The 20,645-nt window shown below is 34.5% G+C and overlaps 1 protein-coding gene across 1 annotated transcript in view; it reads left to right on the top strand.

The window, feature by feature from the left end:
• Nucleotides 1-20,645, top strand: part of LOC132555116 (uncharacterized) — a 61,320-nt gene that overhangs the window by 15,368 nt on the left and 25,307 nt on the right. The window contains exon 3 of the mRNA XM_060219497.1: nucleotides 6,544-6,637. Within this exon, the coding sequence (XP_060075480.1) occupies nucleotides 6,544-6,637 (94 nt within the window). The remainder of the gene's footprint in view (nucleotides 1-6,543; nucleotides 6,638-20,645) is intronic.

Here is a 20,645-nt window from a genome sequence, read left to right as displayed (position 1 = left end):
CTTTATTACATGTATCGATCAGTGCATGTTTTGTCTTCAAATTTAAATCTGTACTAAATTCTTTTTTTTTTAAAAGAAAATTCAGATAAAGCATGTTTACTTTTGTAAATATGTATTTATTGAATCATTTAAAGTGTTATCATTTATACTTAATCTTTTCATTGTTTGCTTGCTGCATAATTTATTACATGCAAGAAGGGTCTCTGTTTGTTTGTAGTAACTTGTGGCTACCTTACTGAACATAAGTTGGGAGGCCCACCATATGCTTTCCAGAATAACTCTGGTCAAGTTTGCTGCCTGCATAATTTATCACTGGGGAACCATATAGTAAAAGTATTATACCTGACACCTGGATTTTCACCTGAGACTGCCATGTCCAATCTCTGTTGACCAACTTATCGTTAGTTAACTTACTTAAAGTAACAACAACATGCAAGCTTGTCATACAATGTCATTTTAACATTTCTTTTATAGTTGTTTTAATTTCCTTTTTTCATAGCTTTTTTTGTATAATACCTTTATACATGTGTTTCATCTGAACTGCATCTCTTTCTCTGACTTAATATAAAATAATATGTGTTTAATAGTTTCAGAACATACACACATGTTTATAGATTCTAGGTATTAAATATTAAAATTTATCTTTGGTTTGGTGCTACCATTACACCTACTCTGGATTAAGGTCTAAGAAGATATTACATGGATTGGCAGACTTACTACACTGGGGATAGCCTAGATGCTGAGTCGGCTATTTTTTCCAGATCAGTTATAATACACATGTTGCTTCAAGCTCAGGGAGCCTATGCTGTACTACTTACTTGGCTGTTAGTTGTTGAAACCATGCAAGCTAACCTGTACAGAAAAATGCTTAACGATAAGACTTTTGTTAAACTTTTATGGTGTACATGAGATGTAAGATTTATGATTTAGTATTGCGATATTGGCTGGGGGTGTTTCAGTTGGATGGCGATGTATAAAATCTTGAAGTTTGTTGCAGAGCAATTAACATACTTGAGTTTAAGACAAAAGTCCAAAGGGTTCCCAGTTTACAATGGTCTCAATTGAAGAAATAAATTTAGTTTAAGTAAAAATAAAAGTATTATCATAATGATAAACTTTTTCTTGTCTGTGCACAGAATGAAAGATATGATCTGGATCGGGATGGGTATTGAACTTGTCATTGTCGGTCATTAATGTTGCATGAAACAGCATCATTGCTGGTTAGTTGATACATGTTAGAGTATCAGTCATAGAAACCCAATAGACAAACACTATATCAAGTGGAATACCCAGAATATGTCACCAATGCAGCATCTCTTTAGGGAAAAAATGTAGAAGAGCTTATGCCTGCTCAGTACAGATGCCTTCAATCATATCTATACTCATAGGCCTACTGAAATGTTTGCCTTACCATGGTGTTGATAGTAGCTCATAAATTTCAAAACAAGGCACATATTTATGGGCGTTATTAGGGCAGCAGAAACAAGGTGATGAAATCAGGTTTGGACAGGTTTGTTAGATTTAAATAAAGGTCGTTGGTGTGTGATTGGTTCTATCCTATCTATGGCGATTTGTGTTTTTCAGGAAGCTGAGAAACGAACTGGTCTGTGCTGGCATTGTTTTGTCCCTGGGCAAAACACTTTATCCTAATTGCCCTGAATGGCATGTGATGGTCCAGTATGTTGATCAGTGAAGTAGCCAGTACAGCTACTACAATGAGACTCTACCACATAATGACCCTGGCTGTTCACAGAGTAGTAAACTCGACAAAGTACAGAGCTTAATATCTAGCTAACTCAGTGATAGAATTTATGTCACCCGATCAGGGACATATATTGTGAATGTCATGTGAATGCTTCACAAATTTCACTGGAATTTTTAAGGACGTTAATAGAGTTAACTTCCATGATAGATACGTTATAGTCTGATGCCCAATAGGATATTATTTATTATTTGATAATTTATCGTTAGGTAGGTATAAATAGTAGCAATAGAGAGCTAGTAGAAATATACATTAATATTCTCGCCCCATCGATAGAATCATTCCTGAATCGTCTGCATCGGCTAAAAATAACTGCTTAACTCGTCATTGCCTCAGCTGACCACTGTCTCTTCAATAGACACATCTCCAGACATTGCCTGTGCTATGTCAGCATTATTTAATCCTCATCATTAAAAAACACTTGCTTATCATAAGGACGCATTCTGTTGATCAATACACATTCATAAATATGAACTGTGAAGATAAGGTTGGGTAATAACGATCAGATATTTATGACGTGTATCATTTTAAGTGGAATGAACACAGTAACTAACACCAATCTGTATCTACTGAAAAATCTCTAAACAGGACTGAACTCTATCTAGAGATTTGAGAAAAGATAAGGAAAAAAAAATATTTTTAATTTTGGTCTCGACGTATATGGGTATTTCCTTTTCTGAAAAGAGGATTTTCAAAGGCTTTAATGCCTCTTGCCCAATTGTGTATGGAATCAGAAATTCTGAAAATGAAATGTTTGATTCTAAATAGGATAAGAGTGTGCTTATGGTAGAATGTAGCCTTGGCAGTTCTACATGAAAAAGACAAGTAATTATATATTTTGGTAAATAGTAATAATGGTGTCTATAACTCTGATGTGATTATTATGAAGTACAATCCTGTTTTGTTCTTGTGAACTTTGTCCCTGAGATAAAAAGCTAGCTTTTCTAGTAAGGGTGACTTCTACCTTGAAACATGACAACAAACCTCATCCATGGTATCAATTATACTATAGATCATTGTTAAATGTAATCCTGATTGATGAGGTTGCAAATTTCTTGAAATCAACAACAGCTGTGATGTTTACTTGGTATATTTAAACATCAATCTTTTGGAAATATTCTTTTTGGGACATAAGTTACATAAATTTATGAAAAACGCCTTTTTAGAGCATTCCTAGCAAGTTTTGTTAGTAAATGTTTCGAATTATTCAATAGAAAGTTTATCATAAAAGAAACAATTGCTTTTGGGATATTGGGATAAATTTATGGTTCTATGGGAATAGGGTAAAAAAGTTATTGTTCTTTGGGGGATGGGGATAAAAGATGGTTCTTTGGGGGATGGTGTAAAAGCTATGGTTCTTTGAAGAATGAGGGGGGAAAGTTCAGGCCTTTTGGGGGATAAGGGATGAAAGTTATGGTAAACCTCTAGAGCATTGACAGTGAATCCAGAAAATTTTACTTGTCAGTCAAAATATTTTTCTTGAATGTAACAAGTGTTTTTGTAAATTTCTTATCAGCCAATCTTAATGAAATTCTTATTAATAAGCTACCTGAAACACCTAACATACCAGCAGAAATATGCACAAATGAAACAAACACTGACATTACCATTTTCGCACAGTTGTGAAAACTGGCTTCATCACACGGTGGACTAATACCACAAAACACAGAATCCGAAAAAAATATCAGTTCTTGGCAGAGAGGCCACTGATAGCTTGTCTGCAGTGTATTATGCAAATGAAACTCAGAATAAACATTTCCTGCTGATCTTTGGGATTTTGCAGATTAAATGTAGAAATGGCGCTACAGAAATGACTTATGTGAACTGGAGCTTGTTCGAGACGACTTTTATCAATCCTTACTCTTAAAACTTACCTGATTTTCAAGGTTTTTTAAATGAAAATGTCTTGGCTTAAGTTATGGTTATGATTCAGTCCAACATGAACATTTCTAATCTTTGAACAAGAACATAATTTTCTTGGATTATTATTCAAAGTTGTTTTAACCTTTTGTAGATAAATTTTGTTCAGTAAGTGACTTAAATTTTGCTCATTATATTTGCTTCTAACTGTTACAAAAAGAATTGGAAATGAAACTGATTTGCCCCATTTGCTTAAACTGAAATTGATACCCCCTGCTTTAGTGACTTATTGACAGTCACTCTGTAGTCAAATTCGTGATTATAAAAAGAACATTTTAATGACAAGCCTAAATCTTTATTTGATAGGGTCAACCAATCAAATGCAGTAAACAACCTGCCATAATGATAGCTAGCTTTCAATAAAGAAAAAGCTAACAGCAGAGTTTTTTTTAAATAGGACATTTAGAGCCAGACACAGAATATTGCATTCCTGCTTGTCATAGGTTTATTGTAAGGGTTATAATTATATACATAAATTCAAAATTGCCAGAAAAAAAAAATGTATATCTAGTAAACTATCTGTTATAATAACCTCATGGTCGGTAACCCTGCAACATGAGTTGATTATATTAAACACCATTGTCGATAACCCAAGACCATTGAAGGGTTACCAGCGACGTATCAACACCAAATTTAAAGTCAATTTTTTATTGATGCTGTTCAATTTTTGTTTGATCATGTGCTATAGTAGTTTGAAAATTGTGAATTATCTGTTCTGTAAAATGGTAATACTGAGTAATTTGCATAGTTTTGGATTTGAAATGCTGCAATATAAGACCTCGTCAGTAAGAATGGTGGTTCAACAGCAAATGAACCTTCTGTTGGAAGTTTGTAGTATTTGTACATGTATATTATATAGTATATAGCATATAAGGTTGTGTTATAAGGCAAGCCAAGAGAAGAGCTGAGACTGGGATTTTGTTGTATAAAGTTATTACATGTCTTCAAGCTCACAGAATATTGATTACTACGGAAGGATGGTTAGCTGAAACACTTGTGTAATATATATACTGACTGAAGGGAAGAGAGGTGCAACTTCATTGGAAAGCTTATATGCTGAGTGAACGTCTGCAGACTTATGTGTTGGGAATTCTTGTACGCTATTCCTTATAGACGATTCCTCCTAACACTGCTGCATCTGCTTGTATGTACATTATACTGCAGGTTAGCACGCGACACAACCATGCAGCAGTGTCTGTCTTTTTGTCTCGCAGCGACTGCTTCATATACGCATCAGTGTTAGACAGACTCTTGACCAGCTATGGTATTGTGCAGAATCTACACATCAGTGTCAACTTAGCTCTTGACCAAACATACACATCTGTTTTGTGATGGTACAAAGCTTCTAGAAACTGCAGCATCAGGATTGTGGTATAACTATTGGTTTACAAAGAAATGAAGTACTAGATCAACGTTATACATCAGGTATCTGTCAGGTTTTTTTTATCGATTATTTGAGGAAAATTTTAACAAAACGTCTCACAAAATGACTAAATTTTGAATCAGCATTGTTTGTTCTTGTGAAAACCTGAATTTTTAGTGTTACTGTTTCACATGCAAACAATTTTGAAATATATAGTAAAACCAAACCTTTGTTCTGTTGCAGATGTTTCTATGGTAATTCAAGCATTCATAAAGTAATTCTGGCACTACATTATGAAATGCAACTATATTTTAAAATGTGTTCTTCCATTTGATTAATTGATCGTAAGGAATTAAAACAAAAAGCAGAAGTGAGTATGTTAGCTAGAAAATTGACAAATTGAATGTATCAACTTAGAAATTGCATAGGACTTTTTGATACGTTTGTGTTGTTGCTGTATGGTCTCCTTGACAATATTTTGCCTTTTTTTTTGATTGACCAAGATCTACATGGCTGATGTCGTCAATGAAGCAGAAGATGCTTTCTCATCTTGGAGACCTGTTTTTGATTTCCGTATATTTTTCAAAGAGTCTCCATATAAATCTTTCTTTTTTGTTTCCTATTTTGATACAGTTTCATCGAGTTTGATGTAAGATTAAGACTGTTGTCATGTCAGTGTTTCTTGTTTTGTTTTAACCTTTCAGATCCATAATTATTTTTGTATGGTCCTATAATGAACAGCACAGCTTTTGTCATGCTTTATAAATGGCCTGTTCTCAATATTAATCATAAATATTATCACTCTAAACCAATATCAATCATCCATAGTAATGAAAAATTCTAGGCCGAAATAGAAATCTCTATATGTTGCTAATATAATTGTAATTTTAAACTACATTAATTCTATAGAAATGTTATTGTCAGGTCTTATAGCCAGATATATACATACCTAGATATCATGATGACTATTTCTTTTCAGAGCTTTTCCTAAAACATGGCAATTTCATTGGTTTTGACTTTATGATTTTGCTGACATCTGTTTGATTAATAGCTGTCAGTGATAGGTCAGTTATCAATAGATACACATTTTTACAAATATCAATATATTCACTCTGCTAGTTAATCCCTATTGCTTTTGATAGCATGTGGTGGGCCTTCCTTGTGATGTTCAGTAAGGTAGACATCATTGACAGCTGCTTCTTCATGGAAATCCCACCTCAAAACATCACTGTCTCACAAGTTGATGAATTGGCAGCATTTAGGATCGATTTACAAATCTGGTCCTGAACTATAGGTAGCCACAAACATGTTCTTCAGTAGCACTTCTAATGGGTCCTGTTTTGGCTCATTTGAATGTATTGATAATAAAGAAATTGGTAGTTTAAAAGATGGAAGCTGGCTTTTAGAAGCTTCTGACTGGTTGCTTTTTGCTTCAGTAAGTTACAACTAAAATGAAGAATAGTTTGATGTTGGTTTAAATGTTCCTTCTTTGTTACAGGTATGTTGAAGAGCATGTCCAAAGAACTGGCGTTGCCATAGAGACTCAGGGTTTCACCTTCGTCACGAGTGGCCGCAAGCGAGAATCTTTAACGGTAGGTCCCTGTGCTTGCTTTTATCTGAAGTAAACATTTTACCTATGTACTTTATAATGTAGATACTTGAAGAATTAAAGGTAAGTCTGTGGTATGAAAAATTATCAAATGATATCTTACACCTGATTTGCTCGGTTGCTATACACCTGTATATGTAAAGCCACACCTTTTATATCTTGGTGAACATACCTGATGAACAAAGTAGATTTCTGTAGTGTTAATAGAGTTGTAAGATCTGTCTCGGGACACTGTAGTATGTAGTGCTTTGTTGTGTCTTCTTAAAAAGCTGAAGAGGATCTTCACATTTATGTGTACAAGTTATATACTCGCTCTTCAGTTGTATAATTAGTGGTTTGTAAGCTATAATAAGATGTGTTCTGAAACATCCTCCCAGTAATTCCATGTTTCACTCTTCAATCTGTGGTAAAGAATGAGCTAATTTTCAAATTCACTGGTACATGCTCACTGTACCATATTGTTATAATCAGACCATGTACCATAGTAATTCAAGTTTAGATCCCAGCAATCCGATTTTTAAAAAAAAAATTTTAATTTACTGCTATCATATTGCCTATTATGAGACCTTCATTGGACAATAATAAGGTTGGTTTTCTTCAGATAAGATGGCGAGGACAATGTCATATTTGTAGTGTCTATAGTGTTATTAGTGTCTGTTACAATAATAACTTTCCATTTTTGTGACAAGATTTTGTAAATTTCTATGGTTTCCTTGAGAAAGTGTTCAAGTGTTTAATTTTCAGTGAAGTAATCCCATGGTTCCAGTGCAGAATGTTACATATGTGCTGGGAATTTTTCGTTTTTGTTTGATTTATGCCATTTTCCTCCATGAAGAGGAAGGATGAATAAAAGAATTGGTGGAAATTTATTACAGTTATAGAACCCTTCTATGTCATCCCAAGAGGGTGAAATGAAACTGTTGTAAATTCATGTACAAGGGCAAAAATAACCTGGAGCAAAAATATCCCGATAGACATATTATTTTAGTTTTGCCTGATAAGTAACCAGGAACATAAATGTAAGATATCCATCAAAATTAGTTCTTGCAGGGGTGTTAAATAAAGGTAAAATGTCCAATTAGAGTTAAGTCTTTCTGGGGCAGGAAATAAAGGTGAAATGTCCAATCAGAGTTAAGTCTTGCTGGGGTGTTAAATAAAGGTAAAATGTCCAATCAGAGTTAAGTCTTGCTGGGGTGTTAAATAAAGGTGAAATGTCATCAGAATTAAATTTTGGTAATAAAGTAAAATGTCAGTTTAAATAAAGGTGAAATGTCCAATCAGAGTTAAGTCTTGCTGGGATGTCAAATAAAGGTAAAATGTCCAATCAGAGTTAAGTCTTGCTGGGGTGTTAAATAAAGGTAAAATGTCCAATCAGAGTTAAGTCTTGCTGGGGTGTTAAATAAAGGTAAAATGTCCAATCAGAGTTAAGTCTTGCTGGGGTGTTAAATAAAGGTAAAATGTCCAATTAGAGTTAAGTCTTGCTGGGGTGTTAAATAAAGGTAAAATCTTGCTGGGGTGTTAAATCCAAGTCAGAGGTCAGAGTTAAATAAAGGTAAAATGTCCAATTGAGTTAAGTCTTGCTGGGGTGTTAAATAAAGGTAAAATGTCCAATCAGAGTTAAGTCTTGCTGGGGTGTTAAATAAAGGTAAAATGTCCAATCAGAGTTAAGTCTTGCTGGGGTGTTAAATAAAGGTAAAATGTCCAATGAGTTAAATCTTGCTGGGTTGGTAAATAAAGGTAAAATGTCCAATCAGAGTTAAGTCTTGCTGGGGTGTTAAATAAAGGTAAAATGTCCAATCAGAGTTAAGTCTTGCTGGGGTGTTAAATAAAGGTAAAATGTCCAATCAGAGTTAAGTCTTGTTGTGGTGTTAAATAAAGGTAAAATGTCCAATCAGAGTTAAGTCTTGCTGGGGTGTTAAATAAAGGTAAAATGTCCAATCAGAGTTAAGTCTTTCTTGGGCATGAAATAAAGGTAAAATGTCCCATCAGAGTTAAGTCTTTCTGGGGTGTTAAATAAAGGTAAAATGTCCAATCAGAGTTAAGTCTTGCTGGGGTGGTAATTAAAGGTAAAATGTCCAATCAGAGTTAAATCTTGCTGGGGTGTTAAATAAAGGTAAAATGTCCAATCAGAGTTAAGTCTTGCTGGGGTGTTAAATAAAGGTAAAATGTCCAATTAGAGTTAAATCTTGCTGGGTTGGTAAATATGGGTAAAATGTCAGTCAGAATTAAATTTTGCTCAAGTAATAAAGGTAAAATGTCCACCAGAAGTAAGTCTTGCTGGGGTGTTAAATAAAGGTGAAAAGTCCAATCAGAGTTAAGTCTTGTTGTGGTGTTAAATAAAGGTAAAATGTCCAATCAGAGTTAAGTCTTGCTGGGGTGTTAAATAAAGGTGAAATGTCCAATCAGAGTTAAGTCTTGCTGGGGTGTTAAATAAAGGTAAAATGTCCAATCAGAGTTAAGTCTTGCTGGGATGTTAAATAAAGGTAAAATATCCAATCAGAGTTAAGTCTTGTTGTGGTGTTAAATAAAGGTAAAATGTCCAATCAGAGTTAAGTCTTTCTGGGGCAGGAAATAAAGGTGAAATGTCCAATCAGAGTTAAGTCTTGCTGAGGTAGTTTTAGTTTGTAAATCCTGTTGATTACAGTGCTTTGACACAGTGTACATATCATTTATACCAGAGAAATTCCTTACTCAAAAAAAAAAACCAGTCAAGCTTTAGATATATGATACTTTAATAGTTTATCTGCTTGAATATTTTGTAGAGAGTGCATGACTACCAAGTCTGAAATCAAACATGGGGAAAATTGTAAAAAGTCCAAGAGCATTGAGGCATTATGTATATATTTGTATAAAACGTGAGTATGAGGTGTAGAAATTACTTGGCATATACCTTTTACATATGCATACATTTCAATATGTTAAGCTTATCTAAATTTATAGGAGAATTTTGGGATGTTAGAATATATTTGAAACATGTATGAAATGATATGTAGAAGTGTTTGTAAAACAGGGCTTTGCCTTCTTAGTCCCGGCCATTTCTGAGAACAGGTTTGTTAAGACGGAGACTTGAAGATTTAACCTGATCCACTGGTTTACAACACTTTGTCTATATCACCCTTAGTCAATATTGAATGGCTGTGTCTCACATAGGTATAAAAGTGTATAAGTCCCAGTCTAGTTCCACTTTTAATGTATAGTTAGTCTTCTTTATACTCACAATCCGTCTTGCTAAAAACAAACAAAAGTAATCCAACAAATTTATTATCAGTAGATATATTTTGTCTAGTTTATGAAGAGTTTTCTCTTTCCAGAAACTTTCACAGACGGTTAATAACAAGCTTTGTAAAATGTCAGATGTTTTTGCTGACATGGCTATGAAGTTCTGCATTAAGTACTTTGTTGGTGCTAGCAAGTTTTATTAAACACTTTGCCAGGTCATGCATGTATTAGAGAAGTAACACACTTAGACATCCTGTTCATATATATATATACACCAGGAGATCAATTCATGTTGCACCATTAACCTAATGCAGGGAAGGCTGTGCATCAATTAGCCATGATCAACTTCATATTTAGATAGACGGGGATTTCATGTTTAAGTTATCAAAGATTATTAATGTTTGTGAATTGCTATATAAGGTGAATTTAAGTTTTTGATGGAACAAATAAATAAGGAAATATTAACCCTTGATTATATTTTTAAACCTGAATTTTTTATGACCAAGCTTGATCCCAGTATTATAATACCTTGCAAATTTAATGCTCTGCAGAACAGACAGAAATTAAAAAGTTTCTGACGTGTGTGTACTGTTGGGATAGGAGATGTGTTCACTCCTGTCATTAGCATGAAACATGCACACAACTAGACATGCAGGGATGGAAGAAATAAAGAAAAATAAAAAAAAAACACAACACAAATGCCAAGACAACATAAAATATGGAAAGAATTTTGAAAGTATGCCAATAATGTACATCACATATGGCTCCTGTGCATCATACATGTATTACTTTTAGGTTGTGAGATGAAAGGCATGTGATCAGCCGAGATAGATTTTATACCTACTTATTTCTTCTGTTTTTTTTTTCACTCATGCATTCTTCTTAAATGAGTGTTTCAATTGTTTTCCCCATTGATCGATGATTTAGTTGGAACATTCCTATAGTTATACATCACTGATGAAGATAGAGTCATATTTAACACCATGTACCATTCAATTGACACTATATCTCCAATTTCAGAAATATTAGTGGACAGTTTTTTTTTTTCCATATCAAAATTTGATTAACAAGCTATACATTATTTTTAATTGATTTTCAAAATATTTTCACAAGACACAATACAGGCAATATATATTTGATTCATTTCACATGATTATAACGTCAGTTATAACTTTCATTTCTATAAAGGTAATATGTTGGCTTATTTGCTATGCTAGAGTAAAGCTGAAGAATGCTGGTGATATCTGGAGGTTTTTTTCTTTTTCTTTCATGACTTTTTAAGCATGCATTGAATTAAATATTTGAGCCTTTTGTAGAATATTTGCTTTCAAACAGAAATTTTCCCTTTTCATTCTTAAAGTTTGAAAGCTTAAATTTTTCCCAAAACCAAGTTTGTTTATGAGTAGTAAAAAGGAGCTGAAAGTCTGTAAGCATTCACATGTATTTGTGATTAGTTTAATTTTGTTCAACTTCACAAAATGCTAGAATGATTAAATATATCTATGTGAATCAGTTTTTAACAGGATATTAAATTAAAACAAAATATGTTGGAGTGACTTTTATGTAGACATATATGTAGTAGCATTTTCAATATCTGAAATTTTTTTCATATTTCATTTCGTATAAAATCCTAAATGGTTGAGTGATCTTGTCATCATTAATTCAGTCATGCATATTCTTTTTAAAGATTTGACTTTATAATGATATTAATGTAAGAAAGAGATTAGAACTATTAACTGTATTATTTGTTAAATTCTACACAATAAAAAAAGACATGTCTTTCATACAGTGGTGTTTCTCTAAGACATGTAATAGCTGCTGTTCCTTTCCTAAGTTCTGATAAGTCATTTTTTATTGTACTCATCAAAAGTTTTTTTTAAAAAAAAAGGATTATGTGGTCCCCTGGAGTGATGTCATAGTCTACTGCACTTTCATTCTAGCAGGTCACACCTGTTTCTAGAAAATTGGTACATCAACCCTAGACCTTCCCCACAACTTGCTAATCCTACTCTAAACTTCCGCTACAGTAATTTTCATGGTATTTGTTGTAATGTATGCTTGAAGCTGTTTGCCTCGATAAGTAATGTGACAATACCGTGTTACCCAATAGAAATAGCACACAACATGTTACCAAGTAACTGGACATGCTGATGATGGTGAATGGTAAGCAGGAAGCTGCTACTAAATCGATTAAAAGGCTGGGATACAATACTGTATGTCCTAATTATTAGAGTGACAGAATTTTATATTATAATGTACCCCACATCAACTTTCTGGCAAAAAATTGATTTTAATTCTTGATGATAAAATTAAGTGGCCAATACATGACCTTTGAGTTCCTGTGATAGTGATGTCTGGGTGACACCAATATGTTGACAGGACACATAGAAGCTCCTGTGATACTGATGTCTGGATGACACCAATAGATTGACAGGACACATAAGTAGCTCCTGTGATACTGGTGTCTGGGTGACACCAATAGATTGAGAGGACACATAGTAGCTCCTGTGATACTGATGTCTGTGTGACACCAATAGATTGACAGGACACATAGTAGCTCCTGTGATACTGATGTCTGTGTGACACCAATAGATTGACAGGATACGTTGAAGCTCCTGTGATACTGATGTCTGGGTGACACCAATAGATTGACAGGACACAGAAGCTCATGTGATTCTGATGTCTGGGTGACACCAATAGATTGACAGGACACATAGAAGCTCCTGTGATACTGATGTCTGGGTGACACCAATAGATTGACAGGATACGTTGAAGCTCCTGTGATACTGATGTCTGGGTGACACCAATAGATTGACAGGACACATAGAAGCTCCTGTGATTCTGATGTCTGGGTGACACCAATAGATTGACAGGACACATAGAAGCTCCTGTGATACTGATGTCTGGGTGACACCAATAGATTGACAGGATACGTTGAAGTTCCTGTGATACTGATGTCTGGGTGACACCAACAGATTGACAGGATATGTTGAAGTTCCTGTGATTCTGATGTCTGGGTGACACCAATAGATTGAGACGACACATAGAAGCTCCTGTGATACTGATGTCTGGGTGACACCAATAGATTGAGAGGACACATAGTAGCTCCTGTGATACTGATGTCTGGGTGACACCAACAGATTGACAGGATACGTTGAAGTTCCTGTGATACTGATGTCTGCGTGACACCAATAGATTGAGAGGACACATAGAAGCTCCTGTGATACTGATGTCTGGGTGACACCAATAGATTGACAGGACACATAGAAGCTCCTGTGATACTGATGTCTGGGTGACACCAATAGATTGACAGGACACATAGTAGCTCCTGTGATACTGATGTCTGGGTGACACCAACAGATTGACAGGATATGTTGAAGTTCCTGTGATACTGATGTCTGGGTGACACCAATAGATTGACAGGACACATAGAAGCTCCTGTGATACTGATGTCTGGGTGACACCAATAGATTGACAGGACACATAGTAGCTCCTGTGATACTGATGTCTGGGTGACACCAACAGATTGACAGGATACGTTGAAGTTCCTGTGATACTGATGTCTGGGTGACACTAATCAATCAAGAGGACATGAAATTTTCTGTGATACTAATTTTAGCATGAACTGAAATGAGAGGTCATGTGGACAGTGATATTGATGTGTACCCCTCTAGATACCTGCTGCTGGTCTGTTAAGTTCAGAAAGTTACCAGGTGCAATATGATTCATCTAAAAAATCTCAGGAACTTGTGGAAAAGGGATGGGTTTTTTTTCCTAAACAATAACTTTAGTACCTTCAATGGTTTTTTTTTTTTTTTTTTTTGAAAAATGTACATTCAGAAGTGAATTTACTTCAACTGGAAATATTCATTTCTAAGTTGTATTTGAAGTATAGCATGTTGGTTCAATAATGATGCAATCATACTCAATCATGTACATTGCATGTCAAATTGATTTCAATATCCTGTGTGGTGAGAAAGGGTTGGGCATGTCAGACTTGAATGTATCGGCTGTTTTTATCATGTTGCAGTAAATGTTATGCACCCACCTTGTGGAGACATGACATTCCCAAAACCACATCCATCCTGTGCACATGTGATCGATGATTCGTCCGAGTTCCCTTCACCATAACAGATAACTGAATGAAAACTTTACACACATATTTAAACAGTATGGCAAATGTTACATCTATAGTACTTCATCCAAGGTCAAGGTCGCTGGTGAAGGTCATTTACCAAATCAGGCCAAATTATCCATTGTCACAATTATAAATACAGTTTGAATATATTCAATACGAGGACAGTTTTAAGCATCTGAAATATCAGTGAATAAAATGTTTGTATGCATTTTGCAGATCCTAAGTATGCAGCATGCCATTTCTGGTCCCAGGACAAGGATGCTGATTCAAGAACATATTTGAAATTATGTTCAAATGTTTTATGCTTAACATCTTTATCGAAGTAGATGTTTTGTGACGGAATCTAGCTTTGCTTTTGTTTCAATATTTTGTGCTGTTCCCTGTTGCAGCCTTTTGACATAGATCAGGATCAACCAGAAGACCCCATGATCTACTTTTTCAAATCAGTATTTCTTTAAAAAAAAAAAAAAAGATGGTTTTATGAAATGTTTGGGCATCCAGTGTAATATAAACTGGAAAGAAAAGGATAAGTTCAAGACATTGAAATGTATTTAAATTTACCAAAATAAACACATTTTTTTCATTTAACCAGAAATTTCACATTTTAGCTGTTCATGGAGATGTGTCTTTTGCATTCTTGTTGTCATGGTGATGGTTTCAGTTTGTGATATTTTTCTGTTAGTATTGAATAGATATTCCTGTTTTTTGAGAGGCCTTATGACACAGTTGGTTTTCCTGGATTTAATTCCCAGAGTGCACATGAAAAGGTATAGGATGACCTGTCCACGAGTACTACAGTTTCCTCCCACATTAAACCCCTTAGGGCCATTCCACACTTCTACCTGAGCCAACAAGTGTGATTAGTCTTCACTTGGAATAATTTGTTTTGCAAATGTGGTAAAATAAACAAAGTTTAATTTAATTCCCATTTTTGATTTAATGAATGCTAATTTGGCTTAGACTTTCGTTTTGGTGACAAAAATGTTTTTATATTTCAACACTATTAGCTTTTAGACTATGCTGAAAATTGTTTTATTGTTGTAAACATCAAATTAAAATACAGTGAAGAAGTGCTGTTTAGTTTCTAAAAAAAAGTAATATTGTAAATGCTGCTCTGTTGCAAAGCTTCCAGATAAATGGAATAGGAATTGATTCAGTCCCAGTCTGTGTTCTAAACTAGAGTGATACCAGCAACCCAAGCACTCTGGCTGAAGAGAAAGAGAAAATTACTTGGAAACAAGAAAATGTCTGGATACAGAATTGTAGATCAATAGCAGAAAATAGAAGTCTGCTTGTATTGTGATGCAATTAGTAATTGCTGAGTAATACTACAACACCAGTGTACTTAAATGTGACCAAATATTTCATATCATGTGACTAGTATGCTATGATCACATGACTTTGATATTAAGATCACATGACTTGGATATCAGGATCACATGACTTGCTTACTGTAATCACCTGTCTATAGTGTTCTATGATCACATGACTAGTATGCTATGATCATGTGACTGGCAGGCTATAATCACATATTCAGCATGTTTATCACTTCAGTACTGGAATACTATGTACATGGTACTATTTTAAGTAAACGTGTAGTTAATTTACCCAGATTGTTTTTTTTCATTACTCTATATCCTTTGTTTTATAGTGTAATGAAATCTATATATTGGATCAGTACTGTGCTCAATTTCACTACATTATTTCATATTTAAAATACACTGTTTGTTTCTGAAGTATCTTTTTATCTGCATGTTCTTATCATTTTGACTTTGATATCTTACATCTGGAAAAAAATGCTGTTAATAAATGAAATTTCTGCTTACATCTCTGTGGAAAATAGACTTGAAAATTCCAACCTTTATAACAGGGGTTTAAGAATAGATCTTAAGAAAAGGGAAAATAATTTCTGCACTGAATCTTGGAAGGGAAAAGGGAATGCGTGTTTTTCTCCCAATAGTGTCAAATGTTGTGTAAATAATGAATGTGCTAATCAGTGAATTTGTTTTTTTATATTTAGAATAATGACAATACAAAAACTGAAATGTTCATGATATAAAGGATTAAATAACAAAGATAAAAATAGTGATTAATGATAATGACACAAGTTGTTTAGAATAGTAATTGGATGACTCAAGTTCCTTGTGGGAAACTTACAAACAAGACAAAAGGTAATCATACAGAATCATGAACAGGAAATGATTCAAGCTCGCTATATCGGGGGAGGGGGGGTTTCAAAAATGTTCAAACAACAGGCTTTTTCAGTGGCAATTTGATTTTATATCACCGTAAGGGGGTGTATTTGTTATGTAATCCTTCGGCAAGCAGGACTCAATCAAATGTTAGCATTTATGATGTAGATGAACTTGCATTAAAGCAGTTGTAAGTAGTCTACAGTGTAAAATGTATTATATTTTCTGTAGTTTAACAAATTTCTTTTGCAGTTTTTGGCAATTGAGCCCATATCTGACTATATGAAGGAGTTTAATGTGTTCAGAAATTTCAAGCATGAAAACGTTAGCTTTTATGCATCTACTGAGGATAAGAATAACTAATTTCAAAAATGGAGAATGTCTGCTGTTATCAATCAATATACAGGACAGGCGAGCTGTCTAGTCAGTAAGGTCCTTGAAGCTTGTAGCAATCGGTGTGCAGCATTGTAAGGGCAAGATATAGATGAATGCAAAAAGTTTGTCAGTATTAGGTGTAACTCGTTCAGCATGTGCATTGCTTAAGATATAGGAAATTTTTTTTAATGTATCCTTAACAATAATTACCCCGAGATTTATCATTCCTTATGTCAGATGTGAAAAACGCAGAGACAGGTTACTAATCACTCTTATCTGCCAAGATACTTTTCTAAAATTTTAATTCTTCACATCAAGTCGAGGTACACTTTTCTTCATGGTGTTAAATAAATTAACAAGGCATTAGTACAGATCTCTCTGTTTGGATTTTTTTGCAAATGTTTGAGAAATCTTACAGCATTAATTTGATAAATACTATTAACTCTGCTTAAAGACAATTAACGCTGCTGATATAGGTAAATAGGAAATGTACTAATGCTAATTCCTGGATACTTGGTTGGTGTGCATACACATAATGTATGATATCCCTGGATATTGTGTGGTCTGTGTGCTTAATACATATACCTCAAGAAGGATAACTCTTACTGCTCTTATATAAAACCTTTTCTTGCAAGTCAGCAAGAAATTGTATAAATTGGACAGCTGCCATCCTACCTTGTCTGCAGTATAGAAAGCTATAGGCCTAGTCAACCCTATGACCTGTGTTGACCTCTGTGGTTGACCATTTGACCTGTCTGATGACCTGTACATACAGCCATCGTTACTAGTCTGTACTTAGTGTATTGAGCCTGTAGTACAGAGCTAATTACCCGACTTGGCCAGTCCCCTCTATGACACAAGCCGACAGCCAGAGACACCAGATTGTACTGTACTGCAATACAAGGCCGGAACCATGACATCATACTCCTACTATGCTGGTAGCTAAGGCCTAGACTTACACGCCACCACTAATATGTATGAGGATTATAATTTCTCTTTAGGCTAGACACCACTCCAGGACAGTGCTTTCAATAATGGAAGGATATTTTGTCATAAATTCATGAAGATTACATCGCAACAAATAGTGTTTCTTTATGCCGTAATTCATATGGAAATCATAATTTTCATTCCAGAATTTATGATCTGTCATAAATAACTAATAGTTCCATTTCTATGTTTGGAATTTTGGTTTTCTTATGGGTGTGTACGTGACACCCCGAGAATGGTCTGAAAAATTATAATTTGATGCTTGTTACATTAATACATGGACTATGTCTGAACCGGTTTGGTGGATGATTATTTTGGAGCACAAATAATTGAGGATTACAGTACAGAATGTGTCTGGTGTCTACATTTGGGATGTACCACTGTAGGACTGAGGTTACGGGTAACAGGTAACATTTCACATCAAACCTAAGTATAAAATTTATCATGGCCCTAGGTGCTGGAATGTATTCTCATTGTACTGTCTAGGTCACACCTCTGATGTAAATCCTTATATAGACCATTTTGAGATTTAAAAAGGGTTGTATATCAAGTACATTATATCCAGGCTATACAAACAGAACACCCTTACCGTGGATGATTTCTAAAGCATAGAAAATGTTAACATGGTGTTAGAAGTCTAGATACATATGTCTACACCCAGAAATGTGAACAGGGTTAGAGGTAAAAATATTCAGGAGTCTATACCCAGAAAATGTGAACAGGGTTTGTAAGCAGTATAGATACAGATGTCTACACTCAGATAATGTTGTAAGTGTGTAAAAGTGCTTTATATATAAATATCTACACCCCAAAAATTCCAACGGGTATGTTAGTGCTAAAGATACAAATGTCTGCACTGGGAAAATCTTAATAGGGTGTGTTTGTACTACGGTCTACCCCCTTACCTGTTAATACAGACTGATCATGGAATGGTAAACTGTTAAGTGAACTCCTGCCTTATTGAAATACTTGATTGACCAGCAATTGCTTAAGTGTATACCTAGTAACAAATATATAAGGTTTTTCTATACACTAAGTTGCAGATATAGCCCACTTTGGTATGTTTGATCAATGGCTGATAAGTAGGTTTTACTGATAAATTATTATAATTAATATATTGACCATGTAAGATGATCCTCCAACTTGAATTTGAACTCTTATGAATCACTAAAACCTGATTGTTCAGTGAATAATGTATGTTTTTAATGGTTGTGTTCCTCATGCAGGGCTCTCGATCTGCCAGATTTGGGGCCGAATTCCCAATGCAAAATAGTATCTTTTTTTCCCAATTTAGACCCCTAGTTTTCCCAATTCTAAGGAAAACGCCACTATTTTTCCCAATTCTAAGGGCCCGGGGTTCCAGTCCCAAAATGGGGTGTGAGAGCCCTGTTATGGACGGGAGGGAGATGAAGTATAAAGACCAGAATCCAAACCCCCTACCTGGCCATCCTCACTCAAACATTAAAAAAATGTTAAATACATAACAAAGTTATCGTCTATTTGATGAATAGACACTTTCAAATTGTTTAAACGTTCCAGAGGCTACCAGAAAAGTCATTTTGATCAATTTTTTTCATATGAATACATGACCACTGATATTGATTTAAAACCCTTCGTGCCATGACCAGTGGGGAACTTCACATGTGTAATATAGGTAAGGAGTGGAATACTCCACCATCTTTTCTCTAAGTTATGGTGGTTAAAGAGATACATGTACAGGTAGTGAATGGAAAAATATTTCAACCATTACGTAAGTTTTGTAATGAATGGAAAATTCTGTCGGGCATCAAGAAAGTCTTGTTTGTAAAAGCAGAAAACTAGCATCCCATATTGATATCAGTACAGCTGGGACAGGTTTGGGTGAAAACCCTGCAACCAAGTTGATTGTGGTTGTTCTCCAAGTGCCTGCTACTTGAGAATGGGGACCTACATCGGTGAAATAATTGTGTGGTGTAATCACGCCCTATCACTGATTCACCCACCAACAGGTAGCTTAGCTGCATGTGCACACCACTGAACTGTCGATGCACTTATATTACAAACTGTGTCATTATATGTGTCTTTGTGGTGAATGTGTTTTTTATTTTGCTGCAGTCATGTGTGAAGTTCAGAATTGCCGTCAGCATTTTTGTGTTCATTGTGAAATTGTTACCGGGTCTTTTAATTCACAAATTTGATGTTGATTCACGGGATATGTATGGGAAGAGCAGGTTCCATGGTTTTCTTCATCATGTGAAATAAACTATAATTAATACCGCATTAGATATACCTAAGATTTTTTTCATTTCGGTTAAATTAAAAACTTATATTATGACTTTTTTCATTCTTCTCAGTTTGCTTTGAGTATACCCCACAAATTTCCAGTATAGGAATAGTGAAATTTTACTACCAATATTTTAATATTTATCAACTACCCCACTAGGTGATTTACTGGTACAGTAGAATGTTTTCATATCACCCTTAAATGATATTACAGGACAATAAAATAACATCTATTTGTGATTCTGTTGGAAGGCAACTGTTGGCTGGACTTTTGGCCTTCTAGATATGTTCAGTAGTTATAATTTATACCGATTTGATAGTTAGTCCTTTACTACAGTAAACCAGAACCCCAAATATACACTGAAAAAAAGGGCATGTGCATTTTAAATTCTCTTTATCAAACTATTTCAGAATATATTTTCTTTTAAACTTAGATGAATTTAGAACTGAGTTCAGACTTGGTAATTTGAGTGAGTAATTTTTAATATATTGATGGTTTATTCTTTTCTTTCACTCTGATCATGTAAGTGTTGCTTCTGCCAAAAGAACGTCTTGGCACTTTAAGGTGCAGCATGATGTTGGCACTGAGCCGCATATAATATGGAACCAAAATGACATACATAATGATCTGCAAAACCACTGAAATTAAGGGAAATATAACAATACTGCTGATAAATTCTGCCTATGCTTATTTATAAAATCATGTTTCATGATTTTGACATATTACTGAAAGATGTATGAAAGGCAAGTTTTATTAATTGGATGTGTTAATTTCTGTGGCCTTCTAATTAATTTTATTAAGATATCAGCTGATAAAC

This window comes from Ylistrum balloti, unplaced genomic scaffold, assembly GCF_031769215.1.
Source record: "Ylistrum balloti isolate Yb309-2 unplaced genomic scaffold, AGI_CSIRO_Ybal_v1 Utg369566, whole genome shotgun sequence".
NCBI lineage: Eukaryota > Metazoa > Mollusca > Bivalvia > Pectinida > Pectinidae > Ylistrum > Ylistrum balloti.
This window is presented reverse-complemented; position numbering and strand designations above follow the sequence as displayed.